This window comes from Sciurus carolinensis, chromosome 1 (assembly GCF_902686445.1).
Source record: "Sciurus carolinensis chromosome 1, mSciCar1.2, whole genome shotgun sequence".
Taxonomy (NCBI): Eukaryota; Metazoa; Chordata; class Mammalia; order Rodentia; family Sciuridae; genus Sciurus; species Sciurus carolinensis.
The window spans coordinates 79,917,707-79,943,529 of record NC_062213.1 but is presented as its reverse complement, the minus strand read 5'-3'; the positions used below and the strand labels follow the sequence as shown (position 1 = coordinate 79,943,529).

General features: G+C 36.6%; 1 protein-coding gene across 2 annotated transcripts in view; it reads left to right on the top strand.

Moving 5' to 3' along the window:
- Positions 1–23,996, top strand: part of Rgs20 (regulator of G protein signaling 20) — a 63,915-nt gene extending 39,919 nt beyond the window's left edge. For both annotated transcript variants that reach the window (XM_047539385.1, XM_047547010.1), the window contains exons 2-5: positions 7,364–7,512; positions 15,195–15,278; positions 18,869–19,103; positions 21,291–23,996. In XM_047539385.1, coding sequence (XP_047395341.1) covers positions 7,364–7,512; positions 15,195–15,278; positions 18,869–19,103; positions 21,291–21,479 — 657 coding nt within the window. In that variant the 3' untranslated portion in view covers positions 21,480–23,996. The remainder of the gene's footprint in view (positions 1–7,363; positions 7,513–15,194; positions 15,279–18,868; positions 19,104–21,290) is intronic.
- The last annotated feature ends 1,827 nt before the right edge of the window (positions 23,997–25,823 follow it).

The window sequence follows — 25,823 nt, the reverse complement described above, 5'->3', positions numbered from 1 at the left end:
CCCCTCATCTTTCACTCTTTTACTTTCGATCTATTTGTATTTTTAAAATCTCTCTATAATAACATTAAATGTAAATGGCCTCAACTCTCCAATTAAAAGACATAGGCTGGCAAAATGGATTAAAAAACAAGACCTAACTATATGTTGTTTGCAAGAGATGCATCTTACAGGCAAAGACAACCACAGGCAGAAAGTGAAAGGATGGGAATTGCTATACAATGCAAATGGAGCCTGAAAACAAGCAGGAGTAGCTTACTCTCAATCTATTTGTACTTTTGAATCTAAAATGTCTTTAGTAGTCAACAAATCACTGAGGCATGTTTTTATTCATTTGGACAATCACTACCTTTTGATTAGGTGGTTTAATCCACCTACTCTTTTTTTTTTTTTTTAGATGTTTTTCTTTCATCTTTTAGAAATTGCTTGACTGAGTACAGGATTCTTAGTCGACAGTTTTTATCTTTTAGCACTTTGAATATGTTGTCTCACTACTTTCTTGATTTCTTCTTTGTGGCAAGAAGTCAGCTGTTAATCTTTTTGTGATTCACTTGTTTGTGATGAATTATTTTTCTTTTCTACTTTAAGATTTCCTTTTCCTCTCAACATTTAGACTATGCTATGTCTTAGTATGGATCTGTTTGTTTTTATCTCAGTTGGAGTTGAGTGCACCTGTTGGTTGTGTAGATTAGTGGTTTTCATTGAATTTGGGAAATTTACAGCCATAATTTTTCTGTCCCAGTGTTGAAAATAATTAACATAGCAAGCATTAGATTGCTATCCTTAGATTCTTTCTATTCCTGTTTGCAATATTGGCTCTTGGTTCGCATCTGGGGACCTGGATTTCAGAGTGTGTTCAGTCAACTGTTAAGTGACAACAGTATTTCCCTATGCCTAGAGTGTTATTCAAACAATATGATGTAGGCTAAACATCTGCTTTCCTTTGGAGAGTCTTGAATTTTGGATGTGCTAGCCAGAAAGCCTATGTGACCAGCCCTCAACAAGTCTTTGGTGCTGAGTATCTACTGACAGCACACATTACTGCATTTTTGTTGCTAGGGAAGTGTGTGCTGTGCATGATTCCTCATGAGAGGAAGCATGTCTACAGAAGCCTGCACATGGATTCCTTCAGATTCTGCCTGTCTATTTTTCCCTCGTTGAGTCTGTTGCATATGGTTGATCTGCTTTTTACTTGTATCATGAACTTACTAGCCTTCTCTTAATTGCTTACCATTAAAATCTCCAGTGATTTTCCCTCTGTATTGTATAGCCTGCTCCTCCTCTGTAGCTATAATCCTACTCTGGGAGCAGGTTCTGAAGTGGGGTGGGATAGCAGCCCTAGATCTTCTTGGCTAGTCTTCTGACTGTAGAATCTTTGCCTCTCAGCAAGCTAGAGCTTCTGTCCTATAAGAAGGGAACAAGGAGGAAGTTTCAGTCATCTTGGTCACAGTCAGCTAGAATAAAGATTCTGCAACAGTGAGCCAGTGAGGGAGGAGAGCTGCTCATGGCCTCACCTTCCTGGAGTAGAACCAGTGTCCTGCTTTGGAAGCTGAAAGGAGAGAGCACCTGTCTTCTTGGCTGCAAGAGCCTAGGGTACAACTTTTAGCACACAGAACTGGATGTGGGAGGATGGGAGCAGGTCTTGGCTTACATGCCACAAACTCTAATTCTCACCGTTCTTAAACATTTAGTGATTTTATTTTTTTCCTTTTTCTTTTGTTTAAAAAATTATTATTTATTTGATTATTTTATTTTAATTTTTGCAGTGCTGGGTATTGAATCCAGGGTTTTACACATACCAGGCAAGGTTCTACCACTGAATCACATCCCCAACCCAATTTTCTTGAAAAATTGTTTCTCCTATTTACTGCATTTAAATTTACCCACATTGTACATGTTAATTTTCAAAGACTTTAAGTGATTGGTTTTAAATAACTTCACAGTTAAATGATTTTTTTTTTAATGGACCAGGAAGAGAATCGAGTACCTCACACAACCATTCTGGAGGTCTCATTCTCTCCTCCTCTTTTTTTTTACTTTTTAAATCTTGAAGTCTTTCTGCACAACATTCTAAAGTATTTCTTCAGTGCTCTTTTCTAATTTCTTTGGAACTTTCTACTTGATTCTTTCTCCTATCTACCTGTTCTTATTTTTCTGTAGGTTGGTTTCCTATTTTTGACATTTTAAACGAGAATGACTTCTGCATTGTCTTTGAGCATCCTAACTTTAATCTTTCATAATCTTTTTTTAATGTATATTTTTAGTTGTAGATGGGCACAATACTTTTTATTTTATTTATTTTTATGTGGTGCTGAGGATAGAACTTAGTGCCTCACATTGTACTTGGTAAGCGCTCTACCACCGAGCCACATCCCCAGCCCCCTTTTGTTAATCTTTCATATTCATTCCAATGTGTTATTTTAATCGCTATCTTTCTTAGCATTGTATTTTTCCATGTGATTTGGAATTTTGGTATGCAAGTTAAATAAATCATCTTTCTTCCTTCCTTTTTTATTTTTTTATTGTTTTCTGTCCTTCTTAGTTTTTACTTATTTCTACCTAGAAACATTAAAATTTCCTCCATAGGACATGTAGGCATCTCACTGACAGCCAGATGTTGTAATTCAAAATTTCCATCCCATGTGATATTGAGAATAGGGATATTTGGTCTCAGAACTAGCAGCTTATTCTATACCCTTCCACCTTTGCCCACATAGGTACACTGAGATCAGCCATGGTTGTTTTATATAAGCTATAAGCTTCTTTCATACAGAGGAGAAGGTCCCTCTTTTCTTTTAAAGCAATGAATGTAGCTCCAGTTCTCCATTTAGCCTGGGTTGATTTTAGTTCCTTTTACCTGCTGGACTAACATTGACTCTGTCTGCTTCTTAGACTGGAAGCCGAGGAGGACCACTACTTCCATTTTACCCATTAATTGACATTTCCATTGCATTTCTGGTTTTTGGATATTCTTATCTTGCTTTTGAGTTCAGTCAAATACTTTTACAATTAAAAAAAATCCATCATTGACTTTACTTGGAACAAAATGTTGATCAAAGTGGAAACTTATTATCCCAATTTGATGAGTCTCCAGCCCACCTTAAATTTGAATTCATTTAGACTTTTAGTTTTTAGTGTCTCTGTAGCATTTTAAAATAGCTTCCTTTATAGAAAGTGGAGGGTTGAATGTGTCAACAAGACATAGGATCCAGAAGTAAAAAAAAAAAAAAAAAAAATAGAAACTAGAGTTTGGGTAGATTAATGGTGAAGCCTGTGGTAGCAGACACAATGGAGTAAGAAACTGGATCATAAGCTGAGTCCTGTGCAGGGTAACAAAATTAGAAGTTAAAACCAGGTAAGATACATCAAAAGACAAAATTACAACAAATATAGTTTGAAATATTAATTGGCTTATATCTGTGGTGCTAGAATAGGGCAACACCTAATTCTGTGAAACAGAATTGTTGTTTAACTGAGCAGAGGAGGATTGCTTTACAGACAGAAAAGGACTAAGAAAAATAGAAACAGGAAACCAAAACAAATTGGTTATTTTGACTTGCTTTCCTTGTAAAAGTTAAAGCAGAGGGAACTTCTTATGCTGACTAAAACTGACCTTTTGGGGGATTTTATTATTGTCTTTCTTTCTCCTGATTTCTCAGACAGTTTAGATAAACAATTTAGTTTCATCTTGGTGGTGAGGAACTCTGGCATGTATGACTACATTTTGGTTTGATTTTTCAGGGCTGGTACAGGAGCTCAGTCCAAACCAATGGCCTCCTACAAATTGTATTTAACAGATATTGAAAGTCAGTGTCTATAGCAGGTTACAGAGAGTACTGAGGAGTACTTTGCTCTGACAAAGATTTAGCTGAGGGCCTGGTATCCAGAAGTATCCAGGATCTACCTAGCAGTACTGCCCTAAGGGAAATACTTTAAGAGGCAAGTTGTGTTAAGTCAAAAATAACTCAGAGACTATATAAATGGATTTGGGATTTTGGTCTCTTCCAGGGGAATTTATCCTCTCAAATTTCCTTATATTCTGATAAACTGTTTCCTGATGGTAGAATCCTGTGTTTAAGGGTCTTTGAGGAGATTTTGAACATATATGTATTTTCAAGTTCTTGGGCTCCTTCATTGGGATCTCATCTGTGATTCTGTATCCTCATGAAACAGAAACTTGTGTCTTAGGTCTTAAGATTTTTTTTTCCATACAACATTTGATGTTTCATCATACATATTCCCAGTGTGCAGTTCAATAATGTATGTTCAGAATTGGAATACCATAACCAAAACAAACAGTCCCTTATGAAATTCAGTCATCAAGCTTAAATTCACCATAAAATAAGAAATAACTCTTCTGAGCTAATTACCGTCAGGCCACATATTTTTCTGGCTAGTTACTGCTTTCAATGTCAAATTACTAAAAGATTGTGATCAAGATTAAGTGTTTGCCTTGGCTTTTAGTTGAACTTTGAAAGTGTCCTCTTAAATGTCAGGTTCCTAGGAATCTGGAAAAACTATGTTTAAATAGGATTATCTCTTAATTGAAATCTGAAATATTTAATAAGATACTAACCTGTATCATTCACATTTCCTCAGGCTGCTTTTGAAATGCCATAAATTATCAAAGCATCTGTAATGGCCAACACTGATTTTGCATACATCTAACTTTTGCACCTCAGGATGCTTAAGCAAAGGCAGCCAAGTACCTGAGGGACATTGCCTATGTCATGCCTGAGTCACCCCAGCAGACAGTGAAATGATGCCTAGCATTCTCTGCCAAACACACACTGAAAGAAGGATAGAATAGCAATGTCAAGTAGCATTGATTCCATTATATTTAGAAGTAACAAGTGGAAATGAAAAGAGTCCTCCCAGAGATAGGATAAGGGCAAAGGAAACATGTAAGAACCTCATTCGGTCAATTAGGTCATACATAATGTCTGGATTAACATATATACCAGTGGCATATTTTAAAAATCTTGTAAATAGGTAGAATTTATTTAATGCTTATTGTTAAACTTCATATTATTTTTCTATTATACTAAAAACATTTATTCTCTACCAATATTAGTGACACTAAAATATGCAGCCCTCCCATAAACACCTACATATGACTCTAAACATGCAGTAATTTAAAGCATCTTATTCTGCCAATTGTGACTAATAATTATTATTATAAGTTCTAACAAATTTGAAAACCATATAAAATATATGGTTTCTTTTTTTCAAGAAAGAAAAAAAATGCCATATTGATTGAAGAAGAGAAAGAAACTGAAAAAACAGAAATCAAAGTTGATGATATAGTCAACAGGTCATTCCTAAAAGATTCTAGGAATTTTATAGGCACATTCTACCAAATGTTCATGGAAACAATAATTCCTTTATGAGGACGAAAGGTAGGAGGATATGTAAGTAGAATTTTAAAAACCCATATAAAATATTACCAAATCAATTTAAATAGTATAGTAGGAAAACAGTTATCTTTTAGAGCTAAGAAGAGTTTGCTTATGAAAATATGGGTGACTCAGCATTAAGAAATGCATTAATGTAACTCAGTTCTTTATTCAAAGGAGGAAATTCATCTCAGTAGATTTTTAAAAATCTAAGAGATTCAACATTTTACAAAAATTTTTAAATATATATAAATGTAGAGAAGATTGTATAACTGATCCTATGTGTGAATTCCACAACATACAACAACTTGAAAACTTGAACAATTATCAACATTTGTGCTTTTTTTTTTTTTTTTCTTTAATTCTGTGCTGGGATTGAACCCAGGGCTTCAGGCATGTTTGGCAGGTGCTCTACCACTGAGCTACATCCCTAACCCTTTTTATTTTTAAATTTTATTTCGAGACAGGGCCTCATTCCTCATTAATAAAGCTGTACATTCTATGTAGTTCTAATCAAAATGCCAGCATGATTATTTTTGTACAGTCACAAGCTGATTTCAAAATTCAACTGGGAAAATACCAAATAATAACAAGAATAAAAACAAAACAATAAGAACAGCTCTTGGACTTCAAAAAGAAACAACCACAACAAAAACTTATAAGTGAAAAGAACTTTTTTATCCTACCCAGGATCAAAAAATGGAAACAAAACAAAACAAAAAGGCCATATAATAAAATTAGAGCATGTCAGGCATAATGATTTATGCCTTTAGTCCCAGCTATTCGGGAGGCTGAGGCAGGAGGATCACTTGAGTCCAGTAGTTTAGGGCCAGCCTGGGTAACACAGCAAGACCCTGTCTCTTAAAGGAAGATTAAAATAATGTAAAGTCTAATAGCATATAGCATTAAGTTATGGTCAATAGGAATAGATAAATCTAGTGCTGGAGTAGAATAAGACATCCTAAAATTTAATTCCAAAGTCTTACTTAAGGTTCTTTAATATATCTTTGATATTAACTTGAAATTAGCTCCATCAAGAATTCAGTGGTAATATTGAAAGTAAAAATGAGATTAGCAGCTTCTCCTTTCTTATATTGCTTGGGTGCCTTGGTCCTTCACACATTCTTGAGGTAGTCAACAAAACGATAGAGGTTGAAAGGCATAGATCTTGTGTCTGATGGCTTAGCCTCCATGGATGTGGGAAAGAGGAACCATTCCTAAGATGGTGGAGTGAGTCTGGGCAGACTGGCTCTGTACCTCATTTCCTGGGATTACTGAGCAATTACTATGTACCATGCAGTGTTCTAAGCACTTTGCATGTAAGGACTTGGGTACCTTCTTCAAGGTCATGCAACTAGTAAAGATGTGAGGGGTTGGGGTATAGCTCAGTTGGTAGAGTGCTTGCCTAGCATGTATAAGCCTCTGGGTTCAATCCCCAGCACCACCAAAAAAAAAAAGATGATGAATATCATGGTTCTGTCCTCAGACCTGTAGCCTTCCAGTACCACCTCTCTTCTGACATTTGCTCAGACTGCTGTATTGGCACAAATTATCTTTTTTTCTAGGCTTGTTCCTCCTGTGCTTAGCCTCATGGGCAGCCGTAATTAAGTTGCCACCTGTAACTGCTCACCCTTTGATTCAATCCTGAGGGAACCTGGAGCTGGAAAATGCCCTGTTGGGGCAACTTATTAGTGTCTGTAGCATATTTATCTGTCTCCATTACTAAACTGTGAGTACCTAAGGGCAAGAACCTATTCACCATTTTATTCCTGGAATTTACCATGTTTGGCAGATGTTAGCCATTAAATAAGTGTTGGATAAATTAATGGATTTTAAGAGTATAAGCACCAGGTTTTACCAGAATTAGAAAAGGAAAATGACCTGTCTTCACAATGAGACAACTGAATCCCTGGGCTGTCTTCATTACTCCACACCCCACCCTACTCCTCTTTTTCCTTTCCCTGTTGCAGCTTATGGGATCTGAACGGATGGAGATGCGGAAGCGGCAGACAGCAGCTGCCCAGGAGCCACCAGGCTCAGTCCCTGGCCAGCATGGAGCAGGGAGTAGGGGTTCCAATGCTTGCTGCTTCTGTTGGTGCTGCTGTTGTAGCTGTTCTTGGTAAGTTTGGGGGCTTTTTAATTTTTTATTTTTATTTTTATTTTTATTTTTTTTACATAGGGCAATGATGTTTATTTATTTATTTTTTCCCTTCCCCCCCACCCCTCCCACCCCTCTGCTTTTTAATTTTTTTAAATTAATGTGCCATTGATTGGGAATTGGTACCCTTGAATAGTGCCAGCTTATAATTAATTCAGTGTTTTTTAAGCAACTAATACAAGCCTGTTAAGGATATAAAAAATTTTTTGAGCAATAGCTACATTTCTTTAGTTCTCAAGAAACCTATATTCAAATACTCAAAATCAGGCTAGCATAGGTTAAATAGCAAAAGAACAATGTAAAGCATTTCTGACAGTATATTAACATATGGACAGAAACATTGCATAGGTGATTAGAAAGAAAAGGGTATGTGAAGGATTTAGGACTTAAGATGTATCTTAAAGGTTAGGGTTATGAAGCCTGGATTTGATCTTTTGCTAGTTCCATTTTATTATTATTTTTTACTTCAAGGTGCTGGGGATTACCCAGGGCCTCATGCATACTAGGTAATTTTTTTTAATAAAGAAAAATGTCAAGAAAATATGTGAAAATATGGAAAGAAAGGCAGGTAGCATGACACACATCTGTAATGCTAGTAGCTCTGCAGGCTGAAACAGGAGGATCACAAGTTCAAGGCCTGCCTTAGCAACTCAGCAAAGCTCTAAGCAATTTGGTGAGACCCTGTCTCAAAAAACAAAAAGGGCTGGAGATGCAACTCAGTGATAAAATGCCCCTAGATTAAATCCCTAGTACCCCCTTTCACAAAAATGGAGAAAGAAATCTGAAAATACATACTAGTTTACTGGGTAGAAGAAGATAGTTATTGCTTATAAAATAAGGGCTGGGTTTGTGGCTCAATGGTACAGCACTTGCTAGCACATATGAGGCACTGGGTTCAATCCTCCAGCATCACATTTTTAAAAAATTAATTAATTAATTAATTAAGGGTATTGTGTCCATTTATAACTAAAACTTTTTTAAATGTTTGTTTAAAAAAATAAAAGAGAACAATAAACAAATTAAATGTAAAACATCCATGACTGCTTGAATCACAAGTAAAGGTCTGGAGAAATGGATGTACTTTGCATCTAGAAATCATATTCACATTAGATTACATCTTTGAAATCTTGAATATGACAAATGCTAGTGCCAGCTAAACGTGTGCATCACTTTAGGCAATTAAATCATTGTAAATTTATGTAGGCTTTGCTATAGGGTAGACCTAGACCTCACTATCCAGTGGAGAAGAAGAAAAACCAATATTGGGACTAATCAAGAAGAGTGATATAGCCAGGCACAGTGGCACACACCTGTACACACACCTGAGTAACTAATCCCAGTTACTCAGGAAGCTGAGGCAGAAAGATTACAAGTTCAAGATCAGCCTCAGCAACTTAGAGAGACACTGTCTCAAAATAAAATTTATAAAGGGTTGGAGATAGCTCAGTGTATAGGTTTAATCCCTAGCACTGTGAAGAAGGAGGAGAAAAAAAAAAAAAAAGAACAGTGATACAGAACTATTAGAACTGGACCCTTGGGAGGAAGTTGGAGGTAGGCTATGAAACATCCAGGAAAGTTTAATGGGCTCATCCTACTTGACTTGGGTCAGTGTTGACTTCTAAGAAGTTCCAATCTTGTGGATGGAGGCAAGCAGTAGAACACTGCAAGGACCCATGAGATCATGATGCATTCAAGACAGATCCCAGACAGCAAGTGGGCATGTGGGGAGAACGGGGGAGGACAATAGTAAGCAGTCTGGCAGGTGCAACTTCAGACCCCTACACAGGAATCTAGACAACTTGGCAGGAAGCCGGAGGGGAGATGCAGACAAAACATATCCAGAGCTTTCCCTACACAGGGAAGATACCCACCTGTTGTGACAGCCTGCATTCAGACCCCTTCTTCACATTACACTCTGCCAGTAGATCTCAGTGCTGAACAAAGATGATCATCTGAAGGTTGTACAAGGATACAAGGGTCTCAAGTGTTGGTGAGACTCCAACTGATGTCCTGTCCCTCCCTCACTCAGGCAGGGAAAGGAGGCTGAGGTCTTGGCCTTAGTAACATATCATCCTGATAATGTAAGGGTAGCAGATGGGGATGGTTCTCAGAGCAGGGTCCTTCTACTAGTACCACATAGAGCGAATAAAATTAGAATCTATTCCTGGATAACATCATCATTATCGTCATCCACCATCATCATAATCAACAACAGCATTTATATAGCATTTATCAGGTATGTATATAAAATGCAACAGAGTCACATCTTCAAAGTACTGGAGAAAAGTAACTGAAAACTCAAACTATTATTCAGAAGTGTGGATAAAATGAGACATTTTCAGGCATACAAAGGCCAAGAGAATTTACTACCCACAGACTCTCCCCTAAAAGTACTAAGAAATATTCTTAGTACTTCAGAGGGAATAAAGTAAACCCAGAGGGAAGCCACAGAAGACAAATGACAAGAGCAGACATAAAAGAAATCAAATGGAATATGTGGCATTTAGTTTTGGGTTTAAAAGTGTAAAACCCAGCTGTAAACAAATAATCTCATGTCAACAACTGACAAATCAAATTTCTTCAGACTTACTTAGAAAAAATTATAAGAAAAATTTTTCCACAATTAATGGCATTTATAATTAGTGCAAAAATACAACATGTAGTTTCCACCTCAACAGGAGACAATACAAGAAATCTAGAAAACTTCATCAACATATGACAAAGGTGGCATCAGTGGAGAGTATGGTCTATTCAGTAAATACCTGGTATTTGGGTAACCAACTCATCCCAGTTGCCTGGGACTTTCTCATTTTAGCATTGAAAAGTCCCATGAAAACCTGAGTCCCCAGCAAACCCGGAAGGTTGCCTGGTATCTAAGTCTAAAAAATAAAACAGACATATTCCTATTTTGAGCCATATTAAAAATTCAATCCCCACCTTTTAAAAAGAAACCATGATAAATTCCATATGACTTAAAGGCCAAAAATAAAGTACAGGATTGTATCTTTATCACTGTGTTGGGAAGAGTTACTTTTAAAAAGAAAATAAAATTCTCTAAAAAAGATTCATAAATTTGACTATATTAAAATATAAAAATGTGGCTGGGCATGGTGGCACATGCCTGTAATTCCAGCAATTTGGGAGGCTGAGGCAGAGCATCTCAATTCAAGGCCAGCCTCAGCAATTTAATGAAGCCTTAAGTAACTTAGCAAGACGCTGTCTCAAAAATAAAAAGTAAAAAGGGGTGGGGATGTGCCTCAGTGGTAGAGTGCCCCTGGATTAAATCCCTAGTATCTCAAATAAACCAAAAAAACAAATTAAGAGGGCTGGGGAGATAGCTCTGCTGGTAGAGTGCTTGCCTTGCAAGAACAAGGCCCTGAGTTCGATCCCCAGTACCGCAAATTAAAAAAAAAAACAAAATTAAGATTGATGGTTATCTCTAGGGCAGAAAGAGGGGGAAAGGGGTGGAGGAAAAAAGCACATAGCAAACTTCAACTATTTTGAGAAGAAATTTTTCTTTCACAATGAATGGCATTCATAATTAGCCCAAAATATAATATGTAGTTGTCACATCAGTAGAAGATGATCCTTGATTCTTTTCTCAACATTCTTTTGAGATATATCTGTATTGGAATACATCATAGAGTCAATTTTCAAGGACGGTAAATAGCAATGTGTTTTCTAAGCTCTTGTGATATGGCTCTCAGAATTTCTCTCCATTACCCAGAAAACATGTGGATTCTTATTCTCTTGAAAATAAACTTTAAAAAAAATTCTAGAAGGTTGAAGAATTTTTCCTCCTTTATAATTCAAAATGTATCTAAGCATGGGTCTTATTTACTAACAATTCTGAAACATGGTGAGCAACCACCTTGACTGTCAACAACTTCTTGTTCTGCTGTAAGCATCCCAATGAAGCCCAGTAAACAAAACTTGACTGAAAAGTATATGCTATACTTTTTCTAGAACATCTTGTCTCCTTAAAAAAAAAAAAAAATCTACTTTAATAAAATGAGATGGAAGAAATGTCAAAACTTAAATAAATTTTGCATTATTTAGTTCAGAGTTTAGCCTCCAGTTTTCTTAGGAATTTTGTGTCAAATTCATAATTTCCTCTTCTCTTTGCCTTTTCATGCCCACTGTGCAGTAATGTGCTCTGCTTATAAAAGAAGCCTAGGAAGTCAGGCAGTATTAATGCCCATGCAGAGAGGATACCACCCCATGCCTCTCAGTCTTCTTTGTTTTGTTTTGTTTCATTTTAAAGAAACCATTATTTATTGAAACTTTTTAGCCCTGGCATCATAAAAGAAACAAGTCAAAAGGGTTCCTGCATGTTTAATGACTTTGCCTTTAAAGAAAAATAGAGCTGTACACTTACTGAAAATTCATAAAATGAATGTGCTAAAAGGCTGGAGTAAAGAGTGTTAAGAAGAGACATAATAAAAAGAACAGAAATATTAATGTAGTAGCAATAACAAGATAAAACTCAAATCAAGAATGATAAAAAGCCATTTTTAGGGGCTGTCAGTATAACTCCATGATTAAAGCACAGGCTTAGCATGCATAAAGCCCTGGGTTCATTCCCCAGCACACACACACACAAAAAAAATTAAATAAAATAAATAATATAAAATCTGTTTTTAAATTGATGGGACACTAAAAGCATTCCTGCTGAAGTCAAGAATAGGGCATATGAATCCACAATTTATACTACTGTTTAACATTGTATTTTAGGTATCAGCCAATGCAATTAAACAAGAGAAAAGAATTAAAGGTCTTAAAAAATAGGAGAGGAAGCCAGGCACAGTGGCTTACACCTGTAATCCCAGCAATCTGCAAGGCTTAGAGGAGAATCACAAGTTCAAGGCCAGCCTTAGCAACTTAGTGAGACTCTGTCTCAAAATTAAAAAGTAAAAAGGGCTGGGGATTTGGCTCAGTAGTTAAGTACCCCTGGGTTCAATTCCCAGCCCCCAAAAAGGGAAGAGGTACAGTTATCCCTGTGTGCAGACAATGAGAGTCTACCCAAAAATCCCAAGAGAATTATTTATAAAACTGATGTGAACACAAAAGAATTCAGTAAAGAAGACTAGAATGTGCAAGGACCTGGATTGGATCCTCAACAGCCAAAACTAAATTAATTAATAAAATAAAAATGGGCCAGTTGTGGTGGTACAGACCTGTAACCCCAGGAAGATTGCAAGTTCCAGGCTACTCTCAGAAACTTAGTGAGGCCCTAAGCAACTTAGTAAAACCATGTCTCAAAAAATAAAAAGTGCTGAGGATGCAGCTCAGTGGTAAGGTGCCTCTGGATTCAATTCCTAGGATCTAATAAGTAAATATAAAAATGGCCAAAGAACATAAATAGATATGTCTCCCAAGAAGATGTACAATAGCTAATAAATACATGAAGAAGTGTTCAACATCATTGGTCATTAGGAAAGTGCAAATCAACAATGATATAACCTTTCACACCCATGTTAGGTGCAAATAAAGGAAACCAGAAATAAAAAAGAAAACAACTGTTGGCAAAGATATGGAGAAATTAGATTCCTGAAAATTGCTAAGAGGAATATAAAATGGCACAGCTGCTTTAGAAAACAGTTTAGGAATTCCTCAAAATGTTAAAAATAGTTCTATGCATCAGCAATTCCACTCAAGGAAAAAATGAAAATCTACCCAAGAGAAATGAAAATGTATGGTCATACAAACTTGCACATAAATGTGTAACCAAAAAGTAGAAATAAGGCAAATGTCCATCCACCATGAAATGGATAATAAATGTGGCATATTCATATGGTGTGATATTATTCAGCCAGAAAAAGAAATGAAATGCTGATGTAAGCTATAAACAACATGGGTAAACCATGAAAACATTATGCCAAGTGAAAGATGCCAGCCACAAAAGATCACATATCGCATGATTCTGAATAGGCAAATAGGGAGAAACAGGAAGTAGTAATTTATTAGTGTTTTTCTAAAACTGCTGGAAAAGGGAGATACAGGTAATAAGGAGAAACTGCTAACAGGGTTTCTGAATAGTGGTGATGATTGTGCAACCTTGTAAGTATATTGCTAAAAAGCTCTGAATTGTATACTTTTTTTTTGGTACCAGGGATTGAACCCAGTGGTACTTAAAAAGTGAACCACATCCCCAATCCTTTTTTGTATTTTATTTAGAGACAGGGTCTCACTGAGTTGCTTTTAGGACCTTGCTAAATCGCTGAGGCTCGCTTTGAACTCAAAATTCTCCTGCCTCAGCCTCGCAAGTCACTGGGATTACAAGCATGTGCCCCCTCACCTGACTGAATTGTGCACTTTTAAGCAGGTCAATTTTATGGTATACAAATCATAACTTATACTAATAGGCCTTGTGTGTACTAATGATAACTAGTTAGAAGGAAGACAGAAATTACACAAATGGTATGAATCTACATTGTGTACAACCATAGAAATGAAATGATGTACCCCATTTGTGTACAATGAATCAAAATGCAGTCTGTAAAAAATAAAAAAATAATTAAAAAATAATAAAAATAAAATTACTTGGAATAAATTTACAGAGAGATGTACAAGCTTTATATAAGGAAACAAACTCATGACAGATACAAAATCAATTTTGATTGGTTTTCTCCAATACTTTTGTATATGTGCCTACAAATAAATAAACCTTTCATTTGGACTAGAAACATGAAAGCATGAAAGACTTTTTTTGTTTGTTTTTGTTTTTTTGCTGTCCTGGGGATAGAACTCAGGGGTGCTCTACCACTGAGCTATATCCCCAGCCCTTTTAAAATTTTATTTTAAAACAAGATCTCACTATATTGCTGAGACTAGCCTCGTGAACTTGCAAACCTCCTGCTTCTGCCTCTGGAGTTGCTGGGATTACAGGCATGCCCCATTGTGCCCAGCTAAAGTATACCCTTTTTAATGTGCAGAAAAGAAAATGAAAACCAAAAACATTTCTGACAATCTTTTTTTATTATTATTTTCTAATTAACAAGTTTGATTTGAAAAGTTATTATTCTAAATGTAATTGAGCATGATAATTTCTCTTTCTCAATTAGTATAGACTACAGTGTTATAGATAAATATGATGTACTTTTCTAGTACTACTAATAGTTCAGATCTTGAACATTATCCAATGGCCCAGTGTTACAAGGACTGGTTCCTAGAGTGGCACTACTGGGAATTGATGGAACCTTTGAGAGTTGGGGCATAGTGGGAAGTCCTTAGGTCACTGGAGTGTGTGCCCTTTAAGGAGATAGTACCTCAGCCCCTCCCTCTTCTAGGCTTATGATGTGAGTCGTTTTACTATATCATGTGCTCTCTTGCTACAGGCCCAAAATAACGGGGCCAACAACTCATGGACTCAAACCTCCAAAATTGTGAGCCAAAATAAACCTTTGCTCTTTATAAGTTACTTATTTCTGGTATTTTGTTATAGTCATGGAAATCTAACACACACAAAAGTTTTCTTGTCATACTTTTGGGTTTTTTGAAGAAACAATCAGGGCCGTTTTGTTTTTCAAGAAAAGAAAATTCTTGAGAATCTGAAATTCTCTTTAAAATATTTGTTAAAAAAAACAAACTTTTCTTGATGCAGACTAACCTCAGTTAACATGTGACTGTCTTATTTCTTGCAGCCTCACTGTTAGAAACCAAGAAGACCAGAGACTCACAAGAGCTTCCCATGAGCTCAGAACAGACCTTCCAACCTGGGAAGAAAGGTGAAATCTCACATTTTTTTCACTCACTAAACTTAGAAATACCAATATTTTGCTGTTTTTGTTTCAACAGAACACATACAATTTCTCTAACAGTTTATTATTATTACCAAATCTCAATGTGATGTCACACTTTTTTCCCCAGAACTCCTTTAAATTCACTGTGTGATAGGCAAAGAAAACAGTTCCATTAATCTAATCCCTTTGCAAATCACAAATATAAATCTATGCCTCTATACAAACCTTAATGATTCAATTTTATTTTTATAAATTAAAAGACTGTAATAAAATATCATGTTTGGCTTTCAAGAGAGTTAGTCCATTTTTTCTTAATTATAAATTTATAGTAAATGGCCAAATAATTGTTTTTTAAATCTAAGTATTTTGAAAAAAAATACACAAATTATCAAATTTATATTTCTTTTTTCCTTTCTATATTACAAATTGATTTCCTTTCCACATAATTACTTTTATACCTATTCTTAATATTATGCCTTTATAATTACAGACATTAGGCAAATATTCTAGAAAGCATTGTTCAGTGCTGGGATTGTGGCTCAGTGGAAGAGTGCTTGCCTGGCACATGTGAGGCACTGGGTTCAATTCTCAGCACACATAAAAATAAAATAAATAAAATAAAGGTATTGTGTCCATCTACAACTAAAAAATAATTTTTAAAAAAGCATCATACAAATAGGTTTTATATTAAATTGCTTATTTTTGAGGAAAAAAAAACTTAGTAGTAATTACTTAATTATTTTTTTCATTCTCTATTTTATTTGTCCTGGCCCAGATTTTTCAGTCTTGGAGACATCTTAAAATCTTCCACAATGTATGAGTCTGTTAAAAACGGCTGATGTCCTAGATCTCATTGCATTGTGTTCCGTGCCAAAGCTTTGAGAACGTTTATTTGGAATCAGAATGCCTGCATCTGGTTCTGGCTCTGACTGTCTTGCCTGTGTGACCTTAGCACTTCACTTAAAAGCCACTTTTTTTTTTTTTTTTTTTTTTTTTTTGGTCCTGGGGATTGAACCTAGGGTCACTTTACCACTGAACCACATCCTTAGCAGTTTTTAATTTTTCTTTTTTCTTTTTTCTGGATGCTGGGGATTGAACCCAGGGCCTTGTGCTTACAAGGCAAGCACTCTACCAACTGAGCTATCTCCCCAGCCCCCAGTTTTTAATTTTTAAGACAGGGTCTTATTAAGTTGCTTAGGGCTTCACCAAGTTGCTAAGTCTGGCTTTGAACTTGCAATCCTCTTGCCTCAGCTTCTCATGTCATTATACACATCATGTCATACTACAGGTGTGTGCCACTGTGCCCAGCTCAGAAGGCACATTCTGCCTCAGTTTCCTTATATGTAAAATGGGGATAATAATGGGTTTTTGTAGCTAAACCAATAAAGGGTTCTTGTGAATGTTGAATAAAATAAGAACAGAGTCTGGCAAGAAGCACTCAGTGCACGTTGCCTTTCTTTATTCATATTCAATGAATAACATAAAGTGACTCCTTGTCTGTTTAATACCTTTTGCTTTTAGTTCTCCTTAGATATCAGTATTATACTTACTTGCCTTTGCCCCATATATCTTACCTATTGAATTGTTTTTAACTTTTTGGTAAAAATAACATTATGTCAAATTTGGTGTTTGGGGCCCAGTTTGAGTCTGTATTTAAATGGGGATTTGAATCCAATTACATTGCCAATTATTTTGATCTTTACTAATATGTTTAGTCTTCCAGCCCATTCTATGGTTGGCTTCTTGTGAAACCTCCTAATTGTTTCCTTTCTTTTTTTTTTTTTTCTGTATGAACTGTTATATACTTTTAAGATCTTTTTTTAAAACAATTCTATGATAAACTATATTTAATTTTTTCAAAATCATTAATATGTATTTCTTACATTGACAACAGAAAGATAATGTCCTTTGAATTCACATATTTAAGGAACACAGCATACTTTAAGCTTCTGCAATCTAATAATTCTTGGTAAAAACAGTCCAGAATTTGAATGTAGTTCATTTATTTATTTTTTTTTTTCTATTCTGGTCAATTTTATTGGAAAACGTGTAGTTTAAATTTTTATTTTAAAATTTTGTCTTTTCTTTAAAAAAAACTTTCCCAAGTTATGACAATTATTTTTCTTCATATATCTTATACTTTTTCATTTTGAAGAATGCATATGACCATGATAGAAACCAAACAATATTAAAGATTTTCTCCAGGTGCAGTGGCATATGCCTATAATCCCAGTAACTAAAATTATAATCTCAAGAGACTGAGGCAGGAGGATTACAAATTAGAGGCCAGTCTGGGAACTTAGCGAGACCTATCTCAAAATAAAACATTTTTTAAAGGATTAAGGATGTAGCTCAATGGTAGAGTGCCCCTCGGTTCAATCTCCAGTACCATAAAAGAAAAAAAAAAAAGTTTTACAATAAAACATCAAATTTGTTCAGGAGTGTAGCTCCGTGGTAGAATACATATCTAGCCTGTGGGAGGCTCTTGGTTCAATTTCCAGTGCCTAAATAAATAAATACATAAAAGGAAAAGAAGAAGAAAACAGCTGACATCTGGAAGCAGTAGTGCCATATCAGTAATCCAAGCAATTTGGGAGGCTAAGGCAGATGAATCAAAAGTTCAAAGACAGCTCTAGCAATTTAGTGAGACCTTGTATGAAAATAAAAAATAAAAAGAACTAGGGATGTGGCTCAGTGGTTAAGCTCTCCTGAGTTCAATCCCTAGTACTGCACCCACTGGGGGAACCCCATATAGCAGTTTCCTCCAGGATGGGGTGGGGAGAGTAGCACTCAGAAGTAACAAATGTAACTTTTTGAACAACGTTTCAATTCTTAAGGTAAATGGTACATTCCTTCGTAACTTGAATTTTTATAGCATATATATATATATATATTTTTTTTTTTTTTTTCTTCTTTCTGGCTCAAGGGATTGAACCCAGGGCACTGTACCACTGAGCTACATTCCCAGATTTTTATTTTATTTTTTTTAATTTTGAAACAGGGTCTTACTAAATTATCCAGGCTGGCCTGGCACTTGTGATACACCTTGTTTCAGCCTCCCAAGTTGCTGGGCTTCTAGGCGTGCACCACTGCACGTAGCTCTATTGCATATATTCTATTTTCTTTCTCACGTATTATATAATTTTTAAAAATTGCTATTAAGTGGACACTGCCCCATTGTTCTGGAGATTTAGTGTTAAGTCAGACTTAGTTGTCTCACAGATGATTAGGAAGTTTGGGGTCAGATGGTCAGGATTTTTCTTTGCTTCTATAATTTAAAAATATTACCAGATGTGTCCAGCTGTAAACAAATATGGTCTTAGCAGTTATTCTAGCAACTTGGTTTACAAGCCCTTTGGCAGCAGCCATGCAATCCAGATAGACAGTGTCAAAGCATTGTACTCCTGTTTTTGCCAAAGGCTTAAGGAAGTGAGAACATCCTTTCCCCTTCCTGAAAGAGCCAAAATTCACACACTTTTCATCATCAGAGAGGGAAAGATAGGTTTCTAGTGATGAAATCTGAATTTACTACCAATAACAGCTCCCTTTCAACCTTTCTTTTGACCTCCCCTAAGCCCAACTCCTACTCTGGAAGAAGTCAATGCCTGGGCTCAGTCATTCGACAACTTAATGGTCACTCCAGCAGGAAGAAATGCTTTCCGTGAATTCCTCCGAACCGAATTCAGTGAAGAAAATATGCTTTTCTGGATGGCTTGTGAGGAACTAAAAAAGGAAGCTAATAAAAACATTATTGAAGAGAAAGCAAGGATAATATATGAAGACTATATTTCTATTCTTTCTCCTAAAGAGGTTTGTACCCACAGAAAGGTCTTCTCCCAAGAGCCCTTGGTAAAATAAACCTCTTCCATGTTGGGTCATATTTGGTCATGCTCACATTTGCACTGTGATGGCTACGGCTACTCCAATATTAAGAAAATTACTCTGCCCCTATTAACAGCATTCAAGTCCATTTGACTATGATCCCACAGATGGGTGCCAAGTGCCCCTGAAAATCTGAATAATTTTGTGGTGAGTGTGGTATAAGCTTAGGAGACAAGGGGAAAAATCAGGGAGGAAATCTTCCCTCAGTGGGGTGGTTGGTGAATCCTGTCTTATAGGGAGTGATGTTTAAACTAAGATCTGCAAGATAGGTGGTCTTCATTGGGTAGAAGAAAAGGTTATCCCAGACAGAGGGAACAAAAACAAGCTCCTTCCTTCTTTAAGTCCCAAGTAGTTCAGAACAGATTTTGAGTAATATAGTGAAATGGAGCTGGGAATTAGTGGAAGCATAGCATCAAGGTCCTCAGAAGCTTAACCTTGGAACTAGTAACATTTGAACTTGGTCTTAAGCACACCAACAAGCCAGTGCAAGGTATGAAGCTGGAGTGTCAGAATGGGAGTTGCACTTCAGAAACAGGGTCTTGGTCAAACCATCAGGCATGGTTTGGAGAAGCACTGCACTGCCACCAGGTGACCAGTCAGGAGGCTATTACAGAAATCCAGCAGCAAATAGTGAGTGACCTCCATAAGGGTTATGTCAGATAGTAAAGAGTTGGACAAATTTGAGTGTTAAAGTAGTAGGATCAGCAGGACTTTGTGACTGACACAGAGCCAGAGGAAACTTGAAGGATAATTAGGACTCTGAATAGGGTTGTGGACTGTTCCATTCCCTTACAAGCTACACAGATCTAGAGACTTTGGAAGTTGGTTTTGAACATACTGGGTTTGAGGTACCACTGGTGGGGAGACTTTCTCCAGGGGGCTTACCTTGAGAAAGATGGTTATGTGCATCCAGAAAGATGGATCACTGAAGTAAAAACTGAAATGCATGGTGTAGCTAATCATATTTTCAGTTTTATATTAATAACATATACATTGCTGGTTTAGAGATGGTCCAGCAGGGTTCTTTCAAGATATGGGAATTAACTGTCACAAATTTGGCTTCAGCTTTTATTTTTCTGGGTCCTACAGGAAAAGTCTGAACCAGTAATTTGTCCCAGTCTAGGAGAGTCTTGTCCAGCATGAGCAAAACATCACTGCATAACAGCTGTTGTCTCCTGAGGGCTTGGTGGATTCTAAGCACTTTATATAAATTCTCATTAAATCCTCAGCAAAAATCTAGAAACTACCATCATCATTTCACTTAATGAGATAAGCTCAATAGCAGGAATTCATGTTTAATTTAATATGGACACAACAGTTTACCTTGCCCAAGGACCCACAATCCATCAGTAGCACAGCTGGTATTGAAACCTGATCATCATTGTCTCTAGGCCTTGTGATTTTAGCTTGTCTACCTAAGAAATGTGCCCACTCCTCATCAGCCTACCACTCATTCCCAGAAATCTGTGATGGTGTTTTAGCTGGGGGAAAAACTGAGGCATCTAGATGTTAGCCTTCATGTTACTGGGAAATTAGCAAGGGCTAAGTCTGTGCTTGCTAGCTTCTCCCCTATCCCCATGAAGTACACTGTACCCTCATTTTAAAAGAAGCAATACAATGTTGTGGTTTTTGAAAGCAGTATGATTGCCTCCACCATTAAAACTGGTGAAAAATACAAGGTCTGGTCCTTCTCTGGATCTACTGAGTCAGAAACCCTGGGGGTGGCACCCAGCAATCTACTTGACAAGCCTTCTAGGGGTTGCTAATGTTGCTGAAAATGAAAAACAAAACAAAACAAAACAAAAACCTCCTGTTCATTGTACTTTTATGATTTCTTTTGGCAGTTTGGATTTTTGGATGACCTTGTTTGGTTTGAAAGGGATTTTGGGATTTTGTTTCTTTGTTTTGCTCTACTGGGGATTGAGCTCAGGGGCACTCTACGCATTAAGCCAGATCCCCAGCCCTTTTTATATTGAGACAGGGTCTCACTAAGTTGCCCAAGCTGGTCTTGAACCACCTGGCCGATTTGGGACTTTCAAACAAAATGAGCTATGGGAATTGGATGGATTTAAAAGAAAAGTATCTAATACAACTGTTATTTGTTTCTATTGACAGGTCAGCTTAGACTCTCGAGTAAGAGAAGTAATCAACAGAAATATGGTAGAGCCATCCCAACACATATTTGATGATGCTCAACTTCAGATTTACACCCTAATGCACAGAGACTCTTATCCTCGATTCATGAACTCTGCTGTCTATAAGGATTTGCTTCAGTCCTTATCTGAGAAAACAGTTGAAGCATAGGAGTTTGCAAATATATTTATTATTAAAAAAAAATAAAAGAAGTTCTGGACTATGCCTAGCAAAGGGAAGTAAGAGGTAGTAATGTCTACAGCTGGAGTTATACTTGGGTTCTTTTAATAACAGATGCTTCCTTCCTTTGACAGATGGCTACATATTCACAATGTAAATTGCAGCCAACTTTAGTGATACTTCTGAGGAAAAAATTGAATATGGCTGTTTTAGAAAGATAGTATATTTACATTTACAATAACAGCAGCATGTTCCCAATGGCGAAGGATTTGCTAAAAGACTCCACACTTCCTGGAGCATGTACATCCATCCATAGGAGCAAACTTGTTTTGCATGAGTTCAGTAGTAACTGATTACCCACAAAAGACATTCCAGTTGTTTCTCATATACTCTTTCCTTCCATCAAGCTTGGTCTGAATACTTCACTTATCAGTACCATGATAGGCCTAAATTCACATTTTATAAAGATGTGACCACTACCTGTAGAACTGATAAATAATCCATTTTATATCTTAAAGTATGTACGTATACAGATACATATATGTGCATGTGTATCTCTAAATGGGTAATGTCAAAGTACTGTGCTTTTAACTGGATGAGTCCCAAATATTCTGTAAAACAACTGTGCTTAGAAAGTTCTTCTGTTGAAAAGAGTTACCATTATTTTGTTATCCTAATTTGCCAACTGAAAGAATGAATTTTTAAGTTCACAACTTGGTCATGTTCACAACAAAACTTTCAAGTACACCTATTTCCTTTTTATTATTGAAAGAAATATGGGCATTTTCACTCTAAAAAAATAAAGCACAAGAGTCTTATCTCAGTCTTTAATTTTTCATATGTAAATATCTTTGATATATGCAACATATCTTTTAGCTTCCAGACTAGTATTTTGTCTTTAGATTCCTACTATTTTTATCACAGGCAAGTGGAATGTCTTCATAGCTTATAGGCAAATAAATGGTTTGTAGCTCAATCATCCTGAAGAACCCCATGTCTACAATGAATGGGGAAGACACAAAATCTAGACTGGTTTCAGTAGTGGGTTAGAAATTAATTTGCAAGTGGCCCACAACATACTTCAGCCCTCATGGGGTAGTTGTCTCATTCAACTCCCTAGGCCTTCAAACAGCCTATCTGCACTACTCAACTCAAGCCCCTGTCCCTCATTCTCAATAAACCATCTCACCTCCTACTCTATAAAAATTGTGTCCCTAATTCTCTTCTACTTCCTGTGTAATTTACCAAATATGTACAAATCGGCATCTATTCTTGCCTCCTTCAGTCTCATCCCAGAAAATGTGTTCTTTTAAAAATGTCAATCGCTTACATGTTCTTTTGCTTCTATATCTTCCCATCTCATTTTTCACTAAACAGAATGTATCATTGTAATTAAGACATAAACCCTGATCTCTAGTAGTTTATGTCAGGTAAGGAAACAGACTGTCAATGGCAACTGCAAAGTGGTATAATACCAAGTTATATGAGTATTGAAGGGTTATAAAAAAAAAATTTGGCAGAGGTGGCACCAAATCTAAAACTAACACAGAGCAAGAATATGCATGTGCTAGTGGGAGAGGAGGTGAGTTTCCAGGTAGAAGGGAAGGTCTTCATAAATGAAGGGACCCTAATTGAGTCCAGTTATGGATATGGTGAGTATGAGGTAATTGTAAGACATAAAAAGAGATAGTGAGAAATCAGTTGTGTGGAGGTAACTCAATAGTCGAGATTTAAGGCTGTAGTATGGATGTGGGATTTCTCAGCATGAATACAAATAAGATTTTCTAGAAAGGCACAGCAAGAAGAGAGCTAAGGATAAATCCTAGTAAGGATGGATGGAGAAATGAGAGTCCCAAAAGAGATTTAGAAGGATTCACCTCAACACAGGTAAGGAAGTCAGGAACATGTAAAGCTAAGGCACATGAATAGGACATGTTTCAAGCAGAAGAATGGGAATGTTTGAAGCAGGCAGTGGTGAATAGTGGGAAGCACTCCTAAAGTATCCATCTGTTGACTTTCCCACTCTCCTGTTATCAACTTCACCTTGGCCTTTCTGCACACTATAAGCATGCTCCATTTCTCAGTTAAGGATGAGCCTATGTTACGTTGTTAACTCTTGAGTCTCCTTTCTCATCAGACTTTCCACCACTTGCTGCCTCCGTCTCGCTTTAATCCTGTTCAAACCAGTAGAGTGCATCAGCTTACTCTAAGGGGGCCTCCACCTACAAGTTTAAACCCTATTTTCTTTGTCTCAGTGGCCTCCTCTCAATGAGTGCTCAGCTTCTTGATATCATGAACAATTCCTGGCTGGAAACACCCCTTCCCTGTCTTCTCAGGATTCCTTCTACTTCTCCATATTCTCTGTCATTTTTCTTTCTTTCCTCCCCAAGCAGGAGAGCAGGGCAGCTACCAGTAATAAAAATGGTAATAATGGTATCTAGTACTGAACACTGCTATGTGGATTAAAACTAATGCATGTAAAATCCAGTATTACATGTTACTGTTATTATTTCTTGCCCATTAAATATGATGGCCCCTAAGGTTTGGACTTCACCTTACTTAATCTATATGCTCTCCCTTGATTTTCATATCCCCTTCTCATTGTTTAAAATACCTACCAAATATACTAATGGTAATCAAATCTGAATCTGATCTCACTTCCTTCCAGCTGTTGGCTGGACATCTCCACTGGTATATCCCACAGATAAATGAAACTCAGCCTAACTTAACTTTGACTCATCACCCCACTGCCTCTCCACCCTCCAGCTTCCTGGCCCCTGCCTGTAATCTAATCACCCAGCCAGTTGCCCAAACACTTACCTGGGTGTTAACTTTGACTCTTCCCTGCCTTTCTCCTCCCAAATGCACCAAGGCTTATCAATTGTATCTCCACACCTCAACATTTTTGCTAAGTCTTATTCTTCTTTCTTCTGAACCCCATCATACCTTACCTGCATCATTGCCAAAAGAGCCTAACTGGCCTCCTGCACTGCCACCTCAGCCCATTCAAATTCATCTGTCCAAATGTCATTAGGTCATCTTCTCACATACAAATCTGCTTGCCACTCTCTTTCTGCTCCTTAAAATTTTTCGGCATTTCTGCTTGCCTACAGTACAAATATGAAGTTCTTGGCCTGGCATATGAGCAAGGGCCACTGCTGTGAGATTACAGGCCTCCCTGAGCCAGCTGCAATTACGTTTTAGACTCTGGACATCAGCCCTTCACAAATGTTCATGAGAATTTGGTTCATACATTCTGCTGCCTTTTGCCTGCTCACTCTAAAACACCATGCTTCACCCAGCTAACTCTATTCATTCCTTTAAGATTTACCTCACAATAAATCCTTCTACAGCCTTCTGTACCTGACCACTTAAGTCATACTCAACATGCTATGTTGAGGGCCATTCTTCAGTGTTCCAGGAATGTTCTGTACAAATGGAATCATTACAAATTATGCTGACATGTCTTTTCCACTACATGATAAGCTTCGAGGGCACTGAAAATAATTTTACCTAATAGCCTTCTATCATCTTTACTATCAGCTTACAGCAGTATTCAATAAAGGTTGCAGAACTATAGAATTTCCCATAAAGTAAAACCACCATTCCGAAAATTGTTTCACAATATGTTACTACCTAGAAAAGATACCATCAACACCTACACAACTATAGAACTCACTACTATTATGGAGAAACTCAGTGAGCAAATCCCACTGTCTTTGTGTATGAGTGAATTCCAAACTATCCTATAAATTCAATGCAATTCCAAGATTTTTGCTTCTAAGTAAAATCTGATAGGCTGATTTTGCTCCATTTGGAAAAACATACATAAACAAATAGAAATTCCAAATGGCTTACAGATCTAAATTTAAAATAAAAACACATTAAGACTATTGGAAGAAAAATAGGCAATATTTTATAACCTCATATGAAAAAACATTTCCTAGCAAAATATAAAATTTAGAATCCATATAAAATATTGGTATATTTGATTATATAAAAAATTAAATTCCATACCATAAAAAAATTAAAACATAAATCTCAGCTTCTAAAACAATCTAAAGATCACTGGGGAGAATTTATTAGTGTGCCTACAACTTAAGATATAACTATGAAGATGAAAAAGAAAAGGCATAGTAAAAGATAATTAACAGATGGGCATGGCTGCACACACCTGTAATCTCAGTGACTTAGGAGGCTGAAGCAGGAGAATCACAAGTTCAAGACCAGACTCAGTATCTTACTTAGCAAGATCCTTACTCAAAATAAAAAACAGAACTGGGGATATAGCTCAATGGTAAGGTGTCCCTGGGTTCAATCTCCAGTACAAAAAAA